The 21,432-nt window shown below is 46.8% G+C and overlaps 3 protein-coding genes across 5 annotated transcripts in view; 2 read left to right on the top strand and 1 right to left on the bottom strand.

Annotated features, from left to right (window-relative positions):
* LOC113201877 (ankyrin repeat and death domain-containing protein 1A-like) overlaps nt 1-7,470 on the top strand; it is a 60,454-nt gene extending 52,984 nt beyond the window's left edge. The window contains exons 10-12 of the mRNA XM_052267079.1: nt 5,219-5,486; nt 5,568-5,696; nt 5,805-7,470. Coding sequence (XP_052123039.1) covers nt 5,219-5,486; nt 5,568-5,696; nt 5,805-5,890 — 483 coding nt within the window. The 3' untranslated portion in view covers nt 5,891-7,470. The remainder of the gene's footprint in view (nt 1-5,218; nt 5,487-5,567; nt 5,697-5,804) is intronic.
* A 702-nt stretch (nt 7,471-8,172) lies between these two features.
* On the top strand, nt 8,173-9,707 carry LOC113201874 (uncharacterized). Its single transcript, XM_026415836.1, has 2 exons — nt 8,173-8,399; nt 8,510-9,707. The coding sequence occupies exons 1-2, from the start codon at nt 8,279-8,281 to the stop codon at nt 8,824-8,826; spliced, it is 438 nt and encodes a 145-aa protein (XP_026271621.1). The 5' UTR covers nt 8,173-8,278; the 3' UTR covers nt 8,827-9,707.
* On the bottom strand, nt 9,136-21,432 carry LOC113201873 (disks large homolog 5). Of its 3 annotated transcripts, none has more exons than XM_026415833.2 (29): nt 21,288-21,432; nt 20,045-20,198; nt 19,781-19,949; nt 19,491-19,704; nt 19,216-19,383; nt 18,974-19,135; nt 18,638-18,880; nt 18,340-18,524; nt 18,093-18,247; nt 17,701-17,917; nt 17,478-17,613; nt 17,260-17,390; nt 17,001-17,148; nt 16,785-16,910; nt 16,499-16,698; nt 16,282-16,407; nt 16,044-16,194; nt 15,709-15,968; nt 15,195-15,630; nt 14,931-15,085; nt 14,670-14,858; nt 14,356-14,503; nt 14,126-14,249; nt 13,774-14,029; nt 13,176-13,691; nt 12,832-13,067; nt 12,467-12,699; nt 11,992-12,220; nt 9,136-11,903 (listed from the first exon to the last, which is right to left on the bottom strand). In XM_026415833.2, the coding sequence occupies exons 2-29, from the start codon at nt 20,085-20,087 to the stop codon at nt 11,803-11,805; spliced, it is 5,457 nt and encodes a 1,818-aa protein (XP_026271618.1). In that variant the 5' UTR covers nt 20,088-20,198; nt 21,288-21,432; the 3' UTR covers nt 9,136-11,802. The 3 variants fall into 3 exon arrangements, with proteins under 3 accessions (XP_026271618.1, XP_052123022.1, XP_026271619.1); XM_052267062.1 differs by lacking the exon at nt 21,288-21,432 and adding an exon at nt 21,006-21,021 and having other exon boundaries at nt 16,044-16,176; XM_026415834.2 differs by lacking the exon at nt 21,288-21,432 and having other exon boundaries at nt 16,044-16,179.

Genomic DNA, 21,432 nt, shown 5'->3' on the forward strand with positions numbered 1-21,432 from the left:
ACCCTTTTACATTGCCAGCAAAGTTCTTCTTCCGGCAAAGAGCTTGGTGCAGAGCTTATCCCTTGATCTGGCGGAGAGTTAAGCCTACTGGGTGGGGGTTGGGTGGTGGTAGGGGAGAGAGTTCTCTCTCAGTAATGATCGTTGGATTACTGTTCTTGATCTCGGGCTGCTACTCACTAATCGCTTTGATGCCTTCTCACTTTTCCCTTACCCCCAGAAAGCGGGATTCTTCTACCTCTCACGCACCAGAACAGCCTTGCCTAGACCGGGATGAGGCCGAAACTGGTTCCCGAAAGAGCGACCAGACGGAAGTTGGAAAGTGGGAATTTGACCTACAATTTTACCTCAATGTTTGTTTTCGACTTATCGATCGGTTGGCAAAATGCGGCCCGTGCCCCGTGAAGGCATTTTTTTTTCTCCCGGCCGCCGACCTGCTTGGTAAGCCAGCGAGGTCCGTCGAGCCGAAGTGATCCAACACGCGCATCTCCGCCTGAAGACCCGGCCGCCCGCCTGACAGCGGCGCAGCGGCGTGCCCGGCCGGGCAGGGGGATGAAGAACTGACTCGAGGCGCTCGGCTCGGACCCGAGCTCAGCCGACTCCCGCCCGCCACTCTCCGCCACGCCCGGCAGACCTCCTAGACCTGCAGACCTTACCTTCCCTCGCAGGAGGCCTCCCTTGTCAAGGTGTGTGTGTCTGTGTGTGCGCGAGCGCACGCCTGACAGAGAGGGGAGGGGTGGGAGAGAGAGAAGGAGCACAACGTGGGACCCCAGACCCCCGACGCAGAGGTCGAGGTGCGGGACGGGTTGGGTTGGGTTGGGGGTTCGGAGCGGGTGACATAGACAGATGCTCCCAATGTGGGGACGATACGGCCCGCCCTGCCCTGCCACCGCTTTGCTTTGCGATGGGCTGTACGCGCGCTCCGGCGGGCTGTGCGGGCTGTGCCCTGCATGTTGCACTGCATCCCGTATCCTCTTTTCCTCTCTCACCCCCCCCCCCTCTCTGTCTCTCTCTCTCTCGCCTACTCTCCCTCGTCTCCTCTCCCTCTCGTCTCCTCCGCGTCCTTCTCACTCTACCTTTCTCCCGGTAGCAGAGCAGCGCTCTCTACGCCCCAGCAGTCTAAAACGACCACACACAGCACACCACGGCTCAGACTGCCGCAGCGCCAGTGACTACGCAGCAGCCATGTTGTGTTTGTCTGCCCTCTGTGTGTGTGTGTGTGTGTGTGTGTGTGTGTGTGTATGTAGGTGTGTGTGTGTGTGTCTGTCTGTCTGTGTGTCTGTGCGCCAGCCGAGCCCATCAAATCCGCCCCGGGCTCGTTAATCGTGTTCGTTTTTTCCAGGCGCCTGCCTGACTTCCGACCTGGCCGCAGCGGCGGCGCCATAGCGGGGCACCGCCCGGCTGATGGTGTTGGCGGGGAGAGAGAGAGATAGAGAGAGAGAGAGAGAGTGGTGCAGAGATTTAATGAAACGACCGCCCGCTTTCTAAGCGCCCTTTATTTATGCTGATGCTCCTTTACGAACTCTCTGCTCTGGCGAGGAATATTGGCTGGGAGACCGACCGCCGCCGCCGCCGCCGCGGCCCCCAGCAGCCCCCCACCCTTTGCTTCCCGCTTCCCACTTCACTGTGTGTTTCAATGTTGCGATGGAATTGGGCGTTTGGTACTACGGGGGGGGGGGGCAGGCGGTATCCGCGCCAGCCAGCAGCCAGCCACAACGTTTTAATTACCGGTGGTGGCAAGAACGAGAGTAACTGCGGAGGGAGACGAAAGATGGAGTCAGAGGAACGGGGATATAAATGCGGCGGACCCGTGATGGAGACGGGAAGAGTCGCGAGCGGCAAGAACGGAGGCGGAGAGGAACGCACGGCTTGTTTTCTTCGGGAGCATCCGCTGGAAGGCGTGATGCACAAGGGGTTGCCCCCCGGTCCCGATGCGAATCGTCCCAGAGCGGCGGGCGGGCGAGCGCGGGCGGGGTGCCGACCAAACAACCAAAACTTCAGCGCGCCGGGCCGGGCGTCGAAGAAAGACGATAAAAACTACGCGTAAAGGCAACCGCGTGGTAGAAAATGCGGGGAGGCGCTCGAAACGCAGAAAAGGTAAATAAGCGCGGGCTGCTCGTTGACGAGGAGAGTGTGATGGCGAATAATGAAAACGGTTGGCTGGCTCTGACGGAGGAGGAAAAACGCACGGAGATAGGGGGGCGGGGGGATGAGGCACCGCCGTGGGGCAGATGTTTGCGCGCCACTCACCTCAGGCCGGCCGGCCCCGAGTGTTTGCAACCCATTTGTCGTATTTATTCTCTCGGTTCCCTGCTCACTCACTATCCCACATCCCCACCCTTTCCGCCTCTTGTTTCCTCTCTCCTCTGCTTGCTATCCCGCGCTGCAGTCACGGGGAGGGGGGGGGGGAGAGGCTGTGCGCCGCGGAGAAACAACGTTCATGGCGTCTTGGGGGTGGCGCGCGTTGCGCAGCGCACGGCTGTCCCGGACTGTCCTTCTGCCTGTCGCAGTCGCGGGTGGCGGCGGCGACGGCGGCGTTCCGATGGGATGGTGTTAATAATGCGGCATGTTGCAGTGTGGGGAGACGAGCGGGGGCGGCGCCAGCCGAGAGAAAAATGGACAGCGCGGCTTTTGGAGCTAGATTTGCGTGCACCACACGCTTTGGTGGACTCGGCACACGCGGGGGCGGCGGCTGGGACCTTTCTCCTTCTCCAACATTAATCAGCGTTCTGCACAACGTGTTCGAAGTTTGAGCTGCGAGTTGCGTTCTCCCCCTGCCGCTGCTGTGACTGTTGGCAAAAGTTTTTGAGCCGACAACAGAGAGCGAGCCAGCGCGGCGTGCGGCGCGACAGTTCAAGGTTAAAGGCCCGGACCGCGTGTCAAGTCGAGCCAGACGCGGGTGTCCGGTCCGGACTCCGGATCTGAAACGTATACCCGGACGTATACCATAGGTGGCTGACTCACGCCGCGCACCTTACTCGTAGTTATTCTGTACCCTGTGCCAAGGCACGCTGGTATGCGAGCGAGTGTGCCTATCTATCCACCGCTGCCAACGGCTCCTTACGGCCGCGCCCCGTGTACGAGTAGGCGACCCAGCCCGCACGCGTGCATGCGCTACAGTATACCTACACCAAAGTGCGCGGCGCGAGTCAGCAGCCACCTGGCATGGTGCATGTTGTCGACACACGCTCGTGGGCAGCACACTGGCGCTAGATATATACTTCCGGAGGATGCCGGATGCGACTCGACTTAAGGAATGCGGGGCCGGGAGGTGAAATAAACACCGCCCCGTCCTGCCACTCGGCAGAAGCAGCTGCTGCTGCCGTCACCGTGCTTCCGCTCCGCCGGCCTTGACAGCATTCCAGCCGCCTCCAGACACCTCCGCGCGTCGCGTTGGCGTCGTGGCGCACGACCCCGGGGGCCGCGACGGGGGCGGGCGGGGCGGCGGCGGCGACGACCGACGAAGACAACGACGAACACGGCGGGGGCGGCGAGGGCGCGCACGACGGGCCGAAGCAAGAGGGGGGCATGAGCGCGCGGCGGAAGTAAGGCAGGTGGGGCCACACCGGGAGCGGGTGTCGCCGGAGCGCCATCGCATCACCGGGTCGATGGGTTATTAATTGAGAGTGCTGATGAGGGCCCGGCCCGAGCCCTGGCGGGGCGTGGGTGTGTCCGCTCTGTGCGGGGGCGGGGTGGTCTGCTGTCGCTCCGTCGCTAGGCCAGACAGCACGCGGTCCTCCACCGCGTAACCCTCTCCTCCCTCCCCACTCAAATAACACGGCCCAGCCTCATTTTAATTTGCATGAACGGAGGCGTTGTCGTCGCGGCAAAACACGAAAACGGCGCGCAAGGTGCCACGTTTCTGCGGGCGAGGGGAGCAGTTATTAGTATTATTGTTATTACGCGCCGCCACCGGATGGACGCTTCCCAATTTCGTGGCGAATTCGGTCGGGGGCGGTATAATTGGAGGGATGTTCCTCGGCGGCCCGGGGGCCGTTGGTGCGTGCAGTCGGCGGTGGCGGCGGGGGGTAGCGGTCGGTGGGTGCCGACAAGGAAAAAGGCACGCTCGTCATGACCATTTTATTTTTATTCCAGAGCTTTGACGAGTCGGCGTGCGGCGCGGCGGAGCGCGGGGACAGCGTGTCGCCCCGGGCGGAAAAAGGTAATAATATGTCGGGGAGGAGGGAGAGAGAGACGGGGAGCTCCACATCGGGGAGAGACCCTCGGGCGAGCGCGCCGCCGATACCCCCCGCGGCCGCCGCCACGCCGCGCAAGGGGTATATCCCCACGCATGCAGGGGCCGGGCGCGGGGCGTTCGTCGGGCCCCAGAGTCGTATCTCTAGGGCTCTAGGGCTCTAGTTGGCCTAGCCCTTTCCTCTAGTGCTAGAACATGGGGGCATGGATGTGCGTAGAGGGGTGGGGCGCATGCGGGCGCATGGGCATGCTGCAACGAGTATTGTCTTTGTTCCAGAGTGGTTGCGGGCGGCGCGGGGCCGGCATGGCATGGCATGAGCAGATGCAGCCGATTGCTCTGCCCCATGTCGATGAAGACTATGGTGGACACGGGAGGCAAAGGGGGGAGGGGGAGGGGCTTTTGTTGTGGGGTTTGGTGGTTTTAGAGAAACAGTCTGCGAAGTTTGTCCGCACTGGGGCCTTAATTACGGCCGTGCACTCTCTGCCGCTGCGACAGTCCGCGGGGCGGGAGGCTTTTGAGGGTGGAGTGGGCGAAAGGCGATGAAGGTCGTCGGCAATGGGCATCGTGCAACTCCCCGACAAATAAAGAGAGGAAAAAAACACGGATCTGAATAGAGAAGGCACATCCGTCGTCAACTCAGCGGGATTCACCTATACTACCCTCTCCCTCATGTGTCATGCATGTTCATGTTGCCTCGTGCTCCCAGCTCCTGCCCGTGCCCGCCTGCATGCCCCCCTGTGCCCTGTGCCTTACCTTCCCTCTGATCTGCTAACTCCCTTGGCTCGCAGTAGAAGCGCCTTATTTCGTGGTGTTACGTAAGAAATGTTTTCAAACCTGTGTGAAAGATTATTGTATTTATTCAGTTGTAGAGAATGTCGCATGCAAGTAGTGTGACAGCGCGTGATAAAGGTGGACCGAGTGTACAGAACTTGAATTTTTTTTTTTTGATGATGCAACTTTTCTTTTTACTATAATTATAAACAAAATCGCAATGACAAGTTTGTTGTTGATGCTGGTGCTGCGCAGGAGGTGCCCGACTCGGCACCGCGGCTGCGGAAGTGGCGCCTGTCGGTGCGGGACAGCCGCGGCCCTCAGGTCACGGAGGCGCTGGCGCTGGGGGCGGGGGCGCTGGGGGCGGCGGGGGCGGGGCCGGGCAGGCCCGGGCCCGAGGAGGCAGCGCGCCTGCTCAAGAAGCTTGCCCACAAGCAGCTCAGCCCCAACGACTGGAGGAAACTTGCGCGCCACTGGAGGTTCACCGACGACCAAGTGCGGGCGATCGAGCACCAGTACACGGGTAAGGCCGCGCGTCGCCGCCCGCCCCGCACCTACCGGGCCCGGCACTCGTCTCAATGCGCGTCGCCTTTCTTCTCGGCAGGCCCAGCGAGTTACAAGGAGCACGGCCATCGTGTGCTTCTTATATGGCAGCACAGCTTGGACCCCGAGTGCAACTTCCTTAGCGAGCTCGCCGACAGCCTGGCCGCCGTGGGCAACAACTCCGTGGCAGGTCCGTTTCAGCCGCGTTCGAACAAGTCGCACCGGGAGACGTGTCTCTTCAGAGATTGGTAGCGCGAGCATCATGGCAATCATTATTGTGATTCCTTTCTGTCCACAGAGTCGCTGCGGAGAAAGATGGAGGAAGCGGCCCCGGAGTCGGGGGACTTCCATTTCCCCCGCTGCGCCCCCTGCGCCCTGACGTGAAGGGCTCGGGGGTCGAGGCGGGGGCGAGTCACCCGGAGCAGCGCCACGGTCACGGTGGGCGAAGCCGCAGCCGCAGCCGCAGCCGCCGACCGCCGAGCCAGTGCGGCGTGTGCCGCTGGTTCGCGGACGGCCGCAAGGGGCTTCCCGTCGACGAGGTGGAGGAGTGTCGAGCACAGCTCCTCGACCGCCTCCCCCGACCCGCGCGCCCGCGCCAGGGCCGCTCCGTGGACGACGGCCGCGAGGAGCAGCCCGTCGACGAGGACCGTCGCACGCAGTCCCTGGCCCGCCGCGCCGCGCGCAAGGGCCGGTCGGTGGACGACGGCAGCGAGGTCTCCTACGACGACGGCGCTCCGTTCCTGCCGCAGCCCGGACAGCGTCGCCGACGCGCCCGTCGCGCGCCCCCGGGACTCGGGCCGAACCAGGGCGAGCAGGCCCTGCGGCAGGTGCGCAGGTCGGCGAGCGGGCCGGCTGGCGTGCAGCAGGACGAGCACGACTCTGCTCAGGGACGCCGTCAGAGACGCCAGCGGAGACTAGAGTCCGCGTCGGCGCACGGCTGCGTCTTCTCCAGCGGCGACGAGTTGTGCGGTCGTCCAGCCTCGCCACCCAGCAGGCGCCGCTCCAGGCGGCGCGCCACGTCCTCCAGGGACCTCACGGGCGCGGCCGGCCGTCACCCTCCGTCCACGAGGGTGCAGGACAACCGCCCACATGGCCCGGCCGCGAGTTCCAGCGGCCTGGAGCACGGCGCGGAGCGCAGGACTCGGTCTCTTCGGGACAGCGAGCTGGGCAGCCCGGCGCGTCGGGCGCGGTCCACCGGAGACTCTAGAGGCCGACGGACGGGGGCGGCTGGCCAGCTCCAGCGCCGCGCCGAGAGCGCCCATGTCCTGCTGCCCAGCACCAGCTACCAGCTTCACTACCGCACGGGGCTGCTGTGAGGACGAGGCCGAGGCCCAGCCAGGATGTCGGGAATAAGGAACTCACAGGGACCAAGCGTGTCTCCCAACACATTTTTATTTTTCATTATTTTAGTGCTCCTCGCTCATGGTTTTTTTTTAAAGTATGAGGGATTTCTATTGGTTGTCGAATCCTGCAACGCACGGCCACGCTGAGGTCGCGTCGCACTGAACTTGGACTAGCGAAGCGACTGAAGTGCAAGCGCAAGACCTGTCAAAGCTCGAGGGTAGTCACTCAGGAGAAATGAGGGACATGGAAGGAGTGGGGGTAGAATTATCCTGCTGCCCATACGCATGTTTTTTTCTTGTCGCTCTGTACTGCCTGAACTTAGGCTTTAGGTTGTCAGGTATTACATTTAGCATGCCTGCGCACATGCTGCTCAAATTAATTTTAAAACGCCTAAATTGTTTATTTTGTGTCCGTATTACATTACCACAACAAATGTTTCGTTCCTACTGTAAAAACGCAATTCTTTCGTAGATAATTCTTTTCTAAAATTTGTCAATTTAGTCTTTAAACAGCCACGCATAAAACATTCATAAAATCGTGTATATTTGTTATTGATTCAAGTTTGTAATATACACGGCATGCCGTTCGTGTGAAATAATAAAGTATATTTATGAACAGTTTCTGGTGCGAAATTTCTCAAGACCGCGAATTAATATTTGGTCGTATTGGAGATAGAGTTGGGGATCGCCCAAAAATTACGTCCGTTTTTCTCAGATTAATTCAGCTGGCATTTTACGGGAGCTCGGCGCCTGCGAGACTCGGAGTAGGCCACCCCGCAGTACTCACATGCATTGTAGGCAAGATGTTGCCTATCTACCAGGCGCCATGAGAGCTTACAGGCCAAACTTTCGACGGGTTCATGACGAAAAGTGACGGTCGTACTTTCTGAATGAGCCCATAAATATGAAGGATCGCTGCCGGGCAGTCCGAGAAGAGATTCGTTGATTATTCTCAGATCCAAATCCACACCACGCACCACACACCTTTTCAATCCATTCTGGACGAGCTCGCGTGTAAACGCTCCCGGGGTTGCCAGGCCACAGCTGCTCGTGGTGCCCCCGGGCCAGGCCACGCCAAGCGGCCGGGGAAGGCCGACGCTGCGCGGCGCCCACCCTGGTCCGTCGGGTCGGATGGGTGAGCGATATGTGAGGCCCGCGGCCCGAAATAGAGAACGGTTTGCGGAGGGCTGGTCGAAAAGAGGTTCACTCGTGTAAGCAAATCAAAACACAGAGACTGACGGACGGGAGAGGGAGACGCGTGGGTGGGGGGAAACGGAGCGGTCGAGGTTGAAAAGGGGGAGAGGAGGGGGGGGGGGCATTTTGCTTGCCGGTGGTGGTTTGGCTGGTTCGGTCAGAACGGCGAGGTGCAGGCGGTCGAACAGTCTGTGCGTTTGGACGTTGGACAGTTGCGCGGGTCTCACCGAGCGGCATGGCGTCCTTCCCCGCCGCTAGCCCTGGAGCCGGCAATGGGACTTCTCGCGTGGTACAGCCGTGCACCACCTCCTGTGCCAACACCTGCCAAGACGTTATCAATCTCCTCACAGAACAAAGTATAATTTGTCATCATGCGATTTTTAATGAGGCAAAACCATCATTAACAGTGGTGTGAATTATATTTGTGAGTGATTTCGAACTATCGAGGAGTCTTGTATTTTTGCAGTAACCAACTGCACCAGGACCACTCCAGTCGACAAGTTAACAAAGATCTGCACGAAATTGTGCAAGACTGTTTGGGAGAGCGACGTGCCAGCGGACACAAACGAAATTGTCTTCCGCAAGCAGCCGAGCCAGGACGTTAGCCAGGACGAAGGGAAAGGTGACGTCGGTAGCGGGAGAGAACACAGCCTGGACGAGTTCCAGATCGTCAAGGCCGTGGTCCTGGGCCTCGTCACCTTCATCATTCTACTATCCATATGCAAAATGGTGTTCCAGCTGTTCGTGCGATACTCGGCCAAAGCGGACGACAGAGGACACTGACCATGAAAAAACAATAACAAGATGATAACGATAAGAGTAATATTTGTGGTGGATTTCAGTGCCCATCAATAACGAGTCGACTTGGAAACGACTGTTCACGCTCGGACGTAATTTTCCATCTGTGCTGAGGCTCTGCTCTCTGGCTCTGGGTCGGCAATAAAGACCGGCAAGGCGGCGCGGCATAGTGGTAATTTCAGAGGCAAACGGCATTCACAAGAATAGCAGTGCAGAACAGCGATTGAAAATAGATTTCCCCGACCCACTTCTAGATGCACTGTGCTGTTTGTTGGGAGAGGTTGAGCAAGCCAATTATAATATGCAACAATAGCATTTAATTCAATAAAACCACATATGAAAATAATCTCATATGATATGTCAGTGCATGCATCTCGCAGTCCTCAGGATCATCAGAGTGTGCATGTAGGCAAACAAAACACTGGCCACCAAACTAGAAACATGGTGATTTGAAATTGTGAAAAATATGTACGTACAAGACAGTAAATATAACCATTAAACCCATAGACAGACTATGGATTGGTAACATATATGTTGCAGCAAAATCAACAAAACGTGCATCCCTTGTCCATAGGTGGTACACATGCTTTTGAAGAGAATACAATACAAAAGAATAAATACTAAGCAGTATGTGTATATCAAACAAATTTGATTAAAATATAAAACTCCAAAAGACTCAAAGATAAAAAATTTTGAAGGACGGATAAGAAACATTTAGGTAGATATCAGCTGGTCTACAGCCACAATAAAACATTCCAATATCAAAAAATACACATTTTTTCTTCAAATTTACACTGGTTAACTGTAAAAGACAGTAATAATAATAAATTATTTTCACAACCTACTAATAAAGTTTGTCAGCTTAATTCAGCCTTAATTATTTTCAGACATGTTTGAATTCCTCTCAGCCTTCCGTTTACTTTGCGTGAAAGGAGGTTCTCCTTTCAATTCATAAAAAAAGATACCAAAAAGTGAGTTTGAATAAAAAGCATTCATTTGCTATAAAATTGTAAAATAGACTAGCCAAGACATAAGAGGACTTCTTATGTTTGTTTGTTTAAAGTGCCTGCCAAAATATAAAATAAGTAAAACAAATAGAAACTGTTTGGAAATCAAACAATCGTCAATCTAGGAGAAGGTTTACCACTCATCCTACAGGTTAAGAAAAGCTGATAATTTCAGAGGGCAAAAGTAAAAGTTACCATAAAAATACTAGGTACAAAGATAAATTAATTAAGAATAAAACACAGTTTGAGCAAGCACGTAGTCCCAGCAAGAAAGTGCATAAAACACCTGTAACCAGGTGTGCAACAAATACATTTGAAAAGTGAAAGTGGGAACATATTCCACTATGTGCCAACCTTTAACTCACACAGGATCACCCTGCACCACTAGATAAACATTTTTAACACAAAAGAGACAAATTCATAAAGAATATACACACAATATCATAAAATTGAAATATTAACAGGCGACTCAACAGAATTGAAGTCAATAAAGTTTCTAGGGTGTAGTGACAGGCGCTAAAAATAACTAGCAAATTTATCAATCTGGTTCACAGCTGGCACCATCAAGGAAATTATAGAGCCAATCATTTCTTTAAGTAAAATCTCTTAATACTGAATACTGCACGCCCAGAAAGCAAGATAACAATGGAAGACCCAAAACAAACTGTTAAAATATTCCAGGGTGATGCATAGAGAAGCTTAAAATAAGGTTTAAAAAGTTGCTAAACAGTGAAAAGTTTCAGTCCAGAACAGAATAATACATTGAAAATTAACATTATGGGTGTTTTAACCAGTACACTACAAACAGATTAAAATGCAGTAAAAACAGTCTCATACTGTACAGTAACAACAGTTCTGAAATATAACCATAACTTTTTCCTGAAAATGCGGACATCATACAAATCAGTGCCAACGGTGTAAGTCTATTTACACATTCATTACATTATGGTTTAAGAAAAAGATGATGAACAAAATACATACAAAACAAGGTGTCAATGAGTGCAAAAGCTAATGAATTATGGTCAATAAACCACCAGATGATTGATTCAGTTACAAAGAGAACTACAAAAGTATTGTCTTGATGATCACAAAAGTACGATGCACTCAGGAAGGAGAAAATATAAGAATAAAATTTTAAAAGTCAATACAAAATCTTTAAGACCGTGCGACTTATTTGGCGCAGTTTAAAATCAACTCTCTGAATAGACTAGGCATTTATCTGGAAGAACAGAACTCACCCTCACAGATTCACACAATTTCTCATTATATGACTCTCACATATACAGTACAAGTAGACAAAGCAAAAGACAAGAATAGAGAATATGTAAAGCAAAAGGAGACAGAGCAAAAATTTGGATCATGAAACATACTTGCACTTATGTGTACATGCTGCATTCATTTACATACCACCAACCAAAAATTTATACTTTAGAATACATCCAGTGCCCACAAGCATGTACCATTAAAAGTGAAGATTGAGGAGCAGATCCCTGATTTCATAATAACTGTCCTATGGGAGAGTTCAAAATCCAGGGAATAATGTCGGGTAAGATGAACATTGAGAAACAACTGATGAAATTATATCATTGGCCCACTACAAATGGTATGTATGTCATCTCCTAAAAATTTTAAATTGTTACTGACAGACATGAACATGAGACATTAACAAACTGAAGCAAACTTCTGCATCACAACTCTAAAACATTTCAAAAAAATCAAATGTTAGTTCAACTACTGTACAATGCTGGAGCAAGAAATCATCACACTAAAATCACACAACTTAATGCACACCATTTGCTTCTGTTTTCTCATTTCTGTGCAGGCACAAAAAAGTAAAATATACCTACAAAATATTTCAGGTAATGCTGGAGAAGATTGAAGATGGAAAAATATATTAAGATTCATATCCATCGGTTCCATATCCATTGACTATGTTCTGAGACCTTATAAGAGCCTATGACACAGGGACCCACAGTGTTTTAGTTTGCTCCACTGCAACGGCATCTTTGATTTGAGTGCACATGTAGGCAACATTTACTCCAGCAGGGATAACAGCTGAAAAAAGACAATTGACAGTGATAAAACAATTTGACATTTAATGAGAATGTAAAAAGGAAAAAAAGAAACAATGGGAAAAACTGACCAGATATTAAATGCCGATAGTCTGCCTCCAATTTGGCAGCATGTTCAACCATTTCCTTGGCTGCTTTGGCTGACACTTTGTCCATTGAACAGCGGGTATCCTTCACTTCTTTGATTTCTTTAATTTGTTTGAAGGATTTGAATTTAATAAGAAGAATGATTGGATACAAATTGTGACGATGGAGGCGTTCAACCGCAGCAAGAGATATGTCAAGAATGCAGTGAGTGTTCTAAACAATATTAGGGAGAAACAAAACAATATTAGTATACCATACCTAATCCAACACTGTCAGTCAGTTTTAAATGTTATGGGTGGAGGTGGAATTAGCTTTAGACTTAACAAAGATAAAAGGTATGAGATGAGATGTTTTTCAACAGATCATGAGTAAGGTAATTAAAATTTTAAGGCAGCTAAGGGAAGAGTTTTGGTAATAGCCAATCCAATAGTAGGTATTTAAAATTATTAACTGACATACCTTGTCACATATATCTCTAATAGCAGCAACCGATGTGCATTCAAATATGCTACCATGCTTCTTCCGATAGTCTACAAGGACACCATTAGCAATTCCCTTTTCAACATCCGTAGAGCTGCAGTGCATTACATCAGGAGCACATCTAACAAAAAGTTGAGGGAAGTCTTGAAGGAGCTTTTCAGTGACACAATCGGCCAATGGACCTACTATCAGGACAGGTCGGAATACAGTATCTAGAACAAAATAAAAGGTACACTTTCAATATTCACTGCATACTTGAGGGCAATTGTTGTGTATGATAAGATAGATAACAAAGATTTTAACACCCAAGCTCAAAATTTCTACTGTTACTACAAAATGCTTACAATTCAATTTTTCCACTCGTAGGTAGCTGGCAAGAGCTGCTTCATCATTCAAATTTCCAGAGTCTGAGTACCAGCCCAAGTTGATGCTACTGAAGCTGGCAAGTTCCTTACTGTCTTGACTAGCAGATCGCTGATGCTTCTTGCGTCGGAAAAAACTGCGGCGAGCTGTTGTAGAACCACGGCGCACATCTGTCTCCAAATCCCCAAGACTTCTCCTGAGCAGCTGCTCTTCAACCCTGTTGAGGAAATATACTCATTATATGGGGGTCAGAATTTCTGAAACTACAGTATGAACTTGACAATAATTAAGAAGAAATCTACTGCTGAACCCATAAAGTACTTACTTGTATTTGCTTGGAATGATACCACATTGTTGCATTATATTGCCTTCTTCATCAACACACCAAGCTCTCCAGTTCCCTGGTTTTCCATTAAACATTGTGTTGTCAATAAATAAGACATCATCCTTATGGAAACGTAATTGCATTGGTTCTCCGGTATCGCCTTGACGATCGAATAAAGCTCTGATGTAAAAGCGATCTCCAGGCTTATCCTTTATTTTGTTATATTTGTCAATGTTGTAATGAACAAGAACCGAAACTTTATCAGCAGGTTTAGCCAATTCATAGGCTGCTTCTTCAGCTGTGGCTTGGCGCAAGTCAGTTGCATTGTACTCCAATATTTGGTCTCCTGTTCTAAGGCCAACTTCAGCTGCAAGAGAGTCTGGTTGCACACTGTGCACAAAAATACCAACAGCATTGCCACCAACAAGGCTGATACCCAAGTTGCTACACTTGCGTGTTTCTAACATTAAGAGTCTGGGCTCATGCGCAGATGACTTGCTTGTGTCATCCAAACTCCTAATAAGAAGAGAATAAAGATTATTCATAAGATGCTGATACCTATGAACAACACTGTAATTGTATGAAAAAACACCCTTACTGGACTAAGGAAGAACGTTGTGAATGTGATGCATTAAACTTGGCAGCCTTCTGCCTTTGAAGGGTGGATGTTGCTTGAGCTATCTGGCTCCTGGTTAGAGTATTCTGCTCATTTGGGTGACTATTGTTGTAGAGGCTGTTAGGGCCCAGTTCTTGGAGCTTAGCATGGGTTGCATGAGGTGAGTTTCGGGGAGTTGGTGAATCAGAGCGATGACTTTCATCACCACTAGAGCTACCAGAATTTTCCATTTTGTACTCTATAAAAAGTTTCAAGGTGATATCAGGTATAAAAGATATAACGGTGATAAAGTGAAAAAAAAAAAAAAAAAGAGTAAAAAGTCAGTAGTACTTACTTTCTGGGCTGTACTGGACAAGCATAGTAATAGAATTCCCACATTGCCGTAAAACATTAGCAGCCAATTGGTAAGTTGCACTGCGCATATTTATGCCACACACCTCCAGGAGCTGGTCACCAACCTGATTAGCAATATAATATATATATAATATACGTAATATCATTAATTAATGTGGGAAGAGAAAGGAAAAGATGATAACATAGATGAGAATAATAGCAAAATCATACCTGTAAACCAACTTTGCTTGCCAGACTATTGACACTGACAGTTGATACAAAAACACCACCTCCATCAAGGCATTTAATTTGAATTCCTAAAGGCTCCACTGACTTATCAATATGCACCCGTCTAAGGTCTCCAGGAGCAGGAATAGGGCTGTAAAAATAGAAGGTTTCCTCCTTGAGAATACATGTACTAAAATATTTTCATATTGGTATAACTTGATAAATTAAGGCAGTAATTGCAGAGCTACATGTTCAAACCCACAGTCTTCAGTGAGGAATAACATGCAAAACAAGAAGGAAAATTGAAAATAACTAACGAGTGCTGTGATCCTGACTGGTGTGATCCTGACCAATAATCAGGAAGGGAATTTCTCTTGCTACCGCGACTTGCCCGACTGAGAACATCCACTCTAAAAGTGGGCATTGGACTGTCTCTTTCAGAAGGTCGTTCCATACTGCCAGCTGAAGAGGATACTTTACTGGTAACACTAGGGTTTGAAGGGATTCTGAAACAAGAATTTATTAGTGTCCAAATACTTTAACTTTAAAATATTTAAGAAAAATTAAAAATAGCATACCGAAATCTTGGGTTCTCTTTCTTTCGGGGGAATGTCCCACTCTCAAATCCGCCAGGCTGATAAGAAATTGCCATGTCATCATTTACACGGTAGGTTGGATGGGAGTGAGCTTGCTTAACAAAGTGCACATCAGATGGAGAATGTGTATGATAGGGCTGCAAATAAGGGTTATCAATTCTTAAACATACGAAAAAATAATCACAAAATTAACTACAAACAGTCAGTCAGGGATGAAAAAAACCCTGAGGACTGTCTAAAAATTACCTGAGGTGGACCATAAGGAGGTTCAAAGCAAGGCCTGCCTGTATCCGGTAGACCGATGGATTCACCACTTGGAGATGATGGTAAGTGGGGCACTGGGGAGTGATAACGGGGACCAGGAAAGCGAGAAGGTGCAATAGTATGAGAGTGAGGGTGGTGGGAATGAGGCACTTGCACTGGAAAAGGATAGTGAGGATGGGGTCTTAGATAAAGTGGGTGAATGATGCGACTGTGAGTACCATCAGGTACTGGACTTGCATTGCTTTCACTGTCACTTGGTGGATAATGGCGCATTCCAGCACTACTATTATGACTTCCTTTTTTCTTGCAATAATCAAGCATATCTTTGGATGCATTACTACTAGCATCACTCAAGTGATCACAATCAGGCGTAGGACGATCCCTCAATAGGTTTGATATGGGAACACGTTCTTTCGGTCTGTAGAAATTTACAGAGAAAAATTACACTCAAGTTCAAGATTAAAGAAATTTATACTTGTTAAAATAATGAGCATACCTGCGATGATGAAGTACTGTTCCAGTGCTGTGTCTAGCATTGATGCCACGTGCTTTAGGCCATGTTCCTCCATTTTTCTCCTCTTCTTTACGTCTTCTCAAAGCTACAGTCCCTGTTCCACTACTCAGACCAGACCCTGATGTCTGACTTCTCTGAGTTGGATGATAGCTGTTGATTACAGAATCTAGTTCAGCTATAACCTCCTCTTCCTGTCCAACTGGGGATGCATTTCTGTCTTTGTTCTTATCTGGGAAAGTGTACTGAAAGCCACAAATTTGTATCAGTAAAAATTAACTTTCAAAGAGAAGCTAGTCACAAAATACTACTTTACATACCTCTCTGCGATTCCGAACACGATCAAACTTTTCTCTTAAAAGTTCACCCCAACCCGTACTGCTGCTGCCACTGTTGCTGCTGACTTTGTCAACTGGGGTTTTGTTGACTTTATATACAGAACGTTCAGAAAACCTGCTGTGGAGAAAATTCCTGCATTTCAGTGGCAAACTTTAGTGATACTGTTTCATTAAATAAAACTACAACAAATGATAAGACAGGCAAGGTGATGGAAAATACCTCTGATCCAACAAGTCTGGGCGAACAATGCCATCTGTCTGACAAGCACTATGCTTGTGATCACGGCCATGGGAGCCGTGGGGACTGCTACTACAAGTAGGCGATCTATCAAATATTCGGTGCTCCCTACAAATTACAGTTTTGAATGTTATATAATTCCTTAAATTTATCAATCTAAAGTATTAGATGACATAAAGTCACAAAAAGTTGAACACACCTCAATTGTTGAGCACTCTCCTTACATGTGTTGCTAGCACCTGGAAAAACTCTCTCTTCTTCACAACTGCTGTGGGAACTGTTACTGCCACCACTACCTGAACCTTTTAAAGTAGTGATTGTGGCTGAATCTGAGTGTTCTTCTAGAATAGCAATGGCCTCCCTTGCAGATGACAATCCATCCATTGGCTTGTTATTAATCTGTTCAAAAATAATCCAGTATTAAACAAGAAAAAAGGGTTAGCAATACAATCAATTTATAAATCATCTCTTAATGTAAAACTTACACTGAGAACTCTATCACCAACAGCTAGGTTTCCTTCTTTAGCAGCAGCTGAGCCTGGACTAATTTTGCAGATATAAATGCCAGTTTCTAAAGAAAGTCCATGTTCACAATCTAGTCCCATATGCAACTGTATTAAGCAAAGAAAAATTTTATTAAGCATAAAAAAGAACTGCTTATTATAATATGAAACGAAGAAAGATTACAGTAAGAAATGTACCTGAGTAGTGTAAATACTGCGAATGAATCGACGGCGTCTAACAACCATGTTTGCTACACGACCTCCAGCACGAACAGTCTCAAGAACCATGCGCTTACTCACATTGCTGCAGTCTACATTGTTTACTCTACTAATGCAATCATTGACCCTATTGAAGCAAAAACCATTATCATTAACATTAGGCTTAATGTAGTAGCAATTAAGAATGAAAAATTATATTTGGTCAAAAGAACTGACTTCCTTAAGCTCTTTTACTTACTTCAGCTTTCCATCAGCTACACTGCCTTTTGCAATGGAGGATACATATATACCAGTATCATTGGAGTACTGAGGATCATCCCTCCCTCCTACCAAATCAAATCCTAGATCATCATCAGATGCAAGGCCACTCTGCAATAATGTAAAATTTGATTAGTTCGATATTTTGGATATTAATCATAGCTCAAGTATATTGATGTGATGTTGGGATTGACATACAATGTCAATTTCAAGAATCTCTGTTTCCCACTCTTGCAAATCTGAATCAATTGCTGAGTCATGACTATGATTGTGACCCGCCGCTCTGAATTGCTGAGATCGACTTTCCTTTTCCATCTGAGCTTCAACTTTTTCTCTGCAAAGTAAGTTTGTCAAATGATAAAAACATTTCAACAAATATATTTGAAGTTTAATAAGATTGCCAATTGTAAAAGGACCTTACTTTAACTGTTTTAATTCCTTTGAAGCTTCATTGCGTTGCTTTTTAATGTCATCTGAATCCCTAAGTGCCTCAGCAAGGTCTGAAACAGCCCTGTCTCGTTCTTTGCGAAGTTTGTCACATAAAGTCCTGATACTTTCACGTTCTAGCACAATTTTATCTCTTTCACTAAAGGCCCAGTCCCTCCTTCTCTTAGAAACTTCAGCTTCTTGTGTTGACTCTGTAGAAAGATATAAATTAATAAGACAAAGGGAATGTACAAGATTACACATAAAAGATTTTGCAAAAGTCAGAACTTATTTCAGTATCCTCAGACCTTAAGAAGCTGAATGTTGCTGATTTAAGCAAGACTGTCCCCACACAATGGCTGTACTTCCCTGATCTAAAAAACATACCTTGTAATTCAGCCTGAAGTTTGTCAATCTGCTTCCTCAATCTTTCAAGCTCCTGATTTGCCTGATCTAAATTATCCATTCTCTCTCTTTGAGACTTTCCATACATATCTCTTGTACTAGTAGAAACTTCAGCTTGATCACTGCGGCAAGTGTCCCTAAAATTGTGACAAATAATAGAAACATATTTATTGTAAAGATGATGGTAGGAAATTTTGAAATTTACTTGATAAATAATATTTAAGCAAACCTTTCCCGGATGAAAGTGTTGGATTCAAAGGCAGCTAAGCCTCCACTATTTGATTCTTTCTGTGCAATGAAATCTCCATACTTTTCTCGCAAATCATTACATTCTTTAAGGGCTTTATCCCGATCATGAAGAGCAGATGCTATTTCCCTTTTCAATGTTTCAACTTGATAAGAGAGGGCTTTTTTCTGTGTAGACAAAACAAGATAAGATAAGAGAGAAGGTTTTCTAGAAGCATGTATGATCCTAGAGGTGAAACTGTTCATATACAGTCCTTCAATACCAGTCAGGAAACACAAACCTCTTCAATGCAGTCCTTGTTCTCCACTTCAAGAGTCCTGTTTTTGTTAAAAGCCTGCGTCAGGTCATCAGTCAACTTTTCCATCTCTTTATGGACTGTATCTCTTTCACTCATAATTAGCGAGTACTCCTGCATAGCTGCATTACGCTCTTCTGTAAGACGCTTAAGATCTTTACTGGCCTTCATGCGCACAGCCATAGCTTGATTGATTTCCTTGACAGCCTCTTCATGCTGTTGTTGAGCCTGTAATAAAATATTGTGATAGATAAGATAGATAGAGGTACATGTCAATATTTGGTTTATGAAGTAAACAATGAATATGTTTGGGCTAATTACCTTTGCTAAAGCTTCCCTGTACTCATTCCTTTCTCTTAAAGCGATGTCCCACTGCCGAATTGCTGCTGTACACTGCTGTTGCAGTACAGTTCTCTCCCTTACAGCTAAATTTCTCTCTTGAACTAATTCCTCACACTGCTTTTTCAGTCTTCCTACTTCTTCCTGCAGTCATAATTTAAATAAGATTTCAGTCAAGTAAATAATGAGAAATCAAAGAGAGCTAATACCAAACTACAACATACCTGAGCTAGTTCCAGCTTATTAACAGCAGCTGAATGAGAAGCTATGAGATCATCATATCGTTTTCGGAGTGATTCGTACTCATCTTTAACCATTTCATATTTCTCACATGCAGTCAAGTAATGTTGATTTAGCGTATCTGCAGTACCACTTTCACTGCCAATAACATCCTGAAACAAACAAATAGATATAAATTATTTATGAAAATAGATAGCTTCTTAAGTGGATAAAAATGGCATTAAGAATATTAATCATTCTTAAATGCTGAGAATTTTACCTGCGACCTCAGCTCTCCAATTTCAAGTTGCAGGTTTTGCATGTCACGTTCCAAGCGCAGCTTTTCAGCAGCTATTTCGCTGTATTTTCCCCTTAATGTGGATGATTCTGTTGCTGCTGCTTCCAGCTGGCTCATAGCTGCCCGATGTTGTCCTCTGTAGTAATCCAGCTCTTTCATAGTGTGGTCGCATCGTCTTATTGTTTCGCTGTGTTGCCTATAATACATATGAAAATGTCTATAGTCCTCTGAATGATAATTGTGGCCAAGAATAGTAGTTAAATTATTATTACCTTCGTAATAGCTGCAGTTCATGCATGGCTTTGTCACATTGTTGTTTAAGGCCATCATAGTCCCGAGGTGACCCACCAGAATGACTTCGATCACTTCTGTCACTGCGGTCACTACGGTCACTACGATCACTGCTACTTACATTGTAATTCCTCTGCAGAGTTCCAGTGGCTTTATGTATTAAAAAAAGACAACAGTAAAATTATAAATTAATTAAGAAACCATATTGGAGATACTAGTAAATGATGCTAAGGATTTAAACTTACCATTGCTGCCATTACTTTCAAGTGATGATGCACCAGAAGCCATGGTAACCTAGTTCTTTTTCTGTGATTCTAAAGACATTCCTTTCCTAAGATTTTTAAATCTGATGATTGACTCACTTCCTCATGATCTTCTTGAAAAAGACACATAGTCATTCTAAAGGAGAAAAGAAAACGTAAAATTATTGGAAACACACAAAGAGTGAAAATTTCTCAAGAAATACTCCAAGAAGTAAACAGTATCCAACAACCAGAAGGTTACACTACACTGAGCACAAAATTATTCCACTTTCTTTTCTCTCCCCACTTTGTCTGGATTGTTGAGTTAAGGTGATATGTTGGAAAAGAAAAAGAAAACAAGTTGGGGACCTATGTATTGCTGTTCTGTGAGTTTTCAATAAAGAGTATAAGGAATTCTGCCTTCAAATCTGATTATCTATAAGTTGATGTGAGGTTTACTACCACAGACAGATATACCGTAAATGGTTAAGACTGAAGGAGAATATAGTTTGAAGTGCACATCAAAAAATGTCGAGAAAAATGAGTAACAGATGCAGAATCTAATATTAAAACTTATTAAGAGCAGTTTATTTAGGTACCTGTTGCATTCCCACTCTCCCCTGGACATTCCAGTACTTTTTAGCAATTTGATTGATAGAGACTAGCACCAGTTAACGAGTGATAATATTCTCCAATTAAAGAAATAGAAAGACGTAGAATTTGAAAAACTTTTGAAGTGAGGCAAGATTAAACCGCCTTGAGGAGGAGGAAAAGAGGCATAACCTTACTTTTTAAAGGGGCCGTCTTCAAAACAAGATCATATAAGGGCTGTCTAACGTGAACATTGGAAAAGACTTAACATATCATATGAAGATGACAAAAAAGATATTTTATGAAAGTACTGGGTGCACGCTAGTTACATGATAATTTGTGGGAATAACTAAGAATTTTTGTGACATCTTACTGTTTTGTTTACGTCCCCAATCAGCAAGACAGTCACTTTAAGCAAGAAAGCCGAGATGATAAGAACAATTTTATCAGAAACAAGAAGAGTGTGTCAGTTTCAACTTTTCTTCAGGTAAAGTAATATCACAAAAAGTTAGCAAATCGAAAATTTGCTATTTCTTAACCGGAACACGAACTAATGGGGCTACGTCTGCACAGTTCTGATTAAGGCACTCAGAGGGCATTAAGCACAACATTTGTAAGTCCGCAAGTTCTTGAAGTAGTTGTATAAATGCCTTACCTAAGATCTACGTTAGAATTTGCTTTCAGGCTTCTTCTTTACATCTCTTAAATTGCAAATATCAAGAAACTGCTGTCAGGAAAGAGCCATGACAGTTTTGAGACGTAAAGAGTTGCATGAACGGAGGAGAGCTTCTCCCAAGAAA

This window comes from Frankliniella occidentalis, unplaced genomic scaffold (assembly GCF_000697945.3).
Source record: "Frankliniella occidentalis isolate FOCC.00 unplaced genomic scaffold, Focc_3.1 Scaffold46, whole genome shotgun sequence".
Lineage (NCBI taxonomy): Eukaryota > Metazoa > Arthropoda > Insecta > Thysanoptera > Thripidae > Frankliniella > Frankliniella occidentalis.

Coding starts and splice junctions, on each gene's coding strand:
- LOC113201874 (XM_026415836.1), top strand. CDS start 8,279: ATGGCGTCCTTCCCCGCCGCTAGCCCTGGAGCCGGCAATGGGACTTCT. Junction 8,400..8,509: donor CAATCTCCTCACAGAACAAA/GTATAATTTGTC, acceptor GTATTTTTGCAG/TAACCAACTGCACCAGGACC.
- LOC113201873 (XM_026415833.2), bottom strand. CDS start 20,087: ATGGCTTCTGGTGCATCATCACTTGAAAGTAATGGCAGCAATG. Junction 17,614..17,700: donor AAGGAATTAAAACAGTTAAA/GTAAGGTCCTTT, acceptor CTTACTTTGCAG/AGAAAAAGTTGAAGCTCAGA. Junction 14,030..14,125: donor TGTCCAGTACAGCCCAGAAA/GTAAGTACTACT, acceptor AACTTTTTATAG/AGTACAAAATGGAAAATTCT.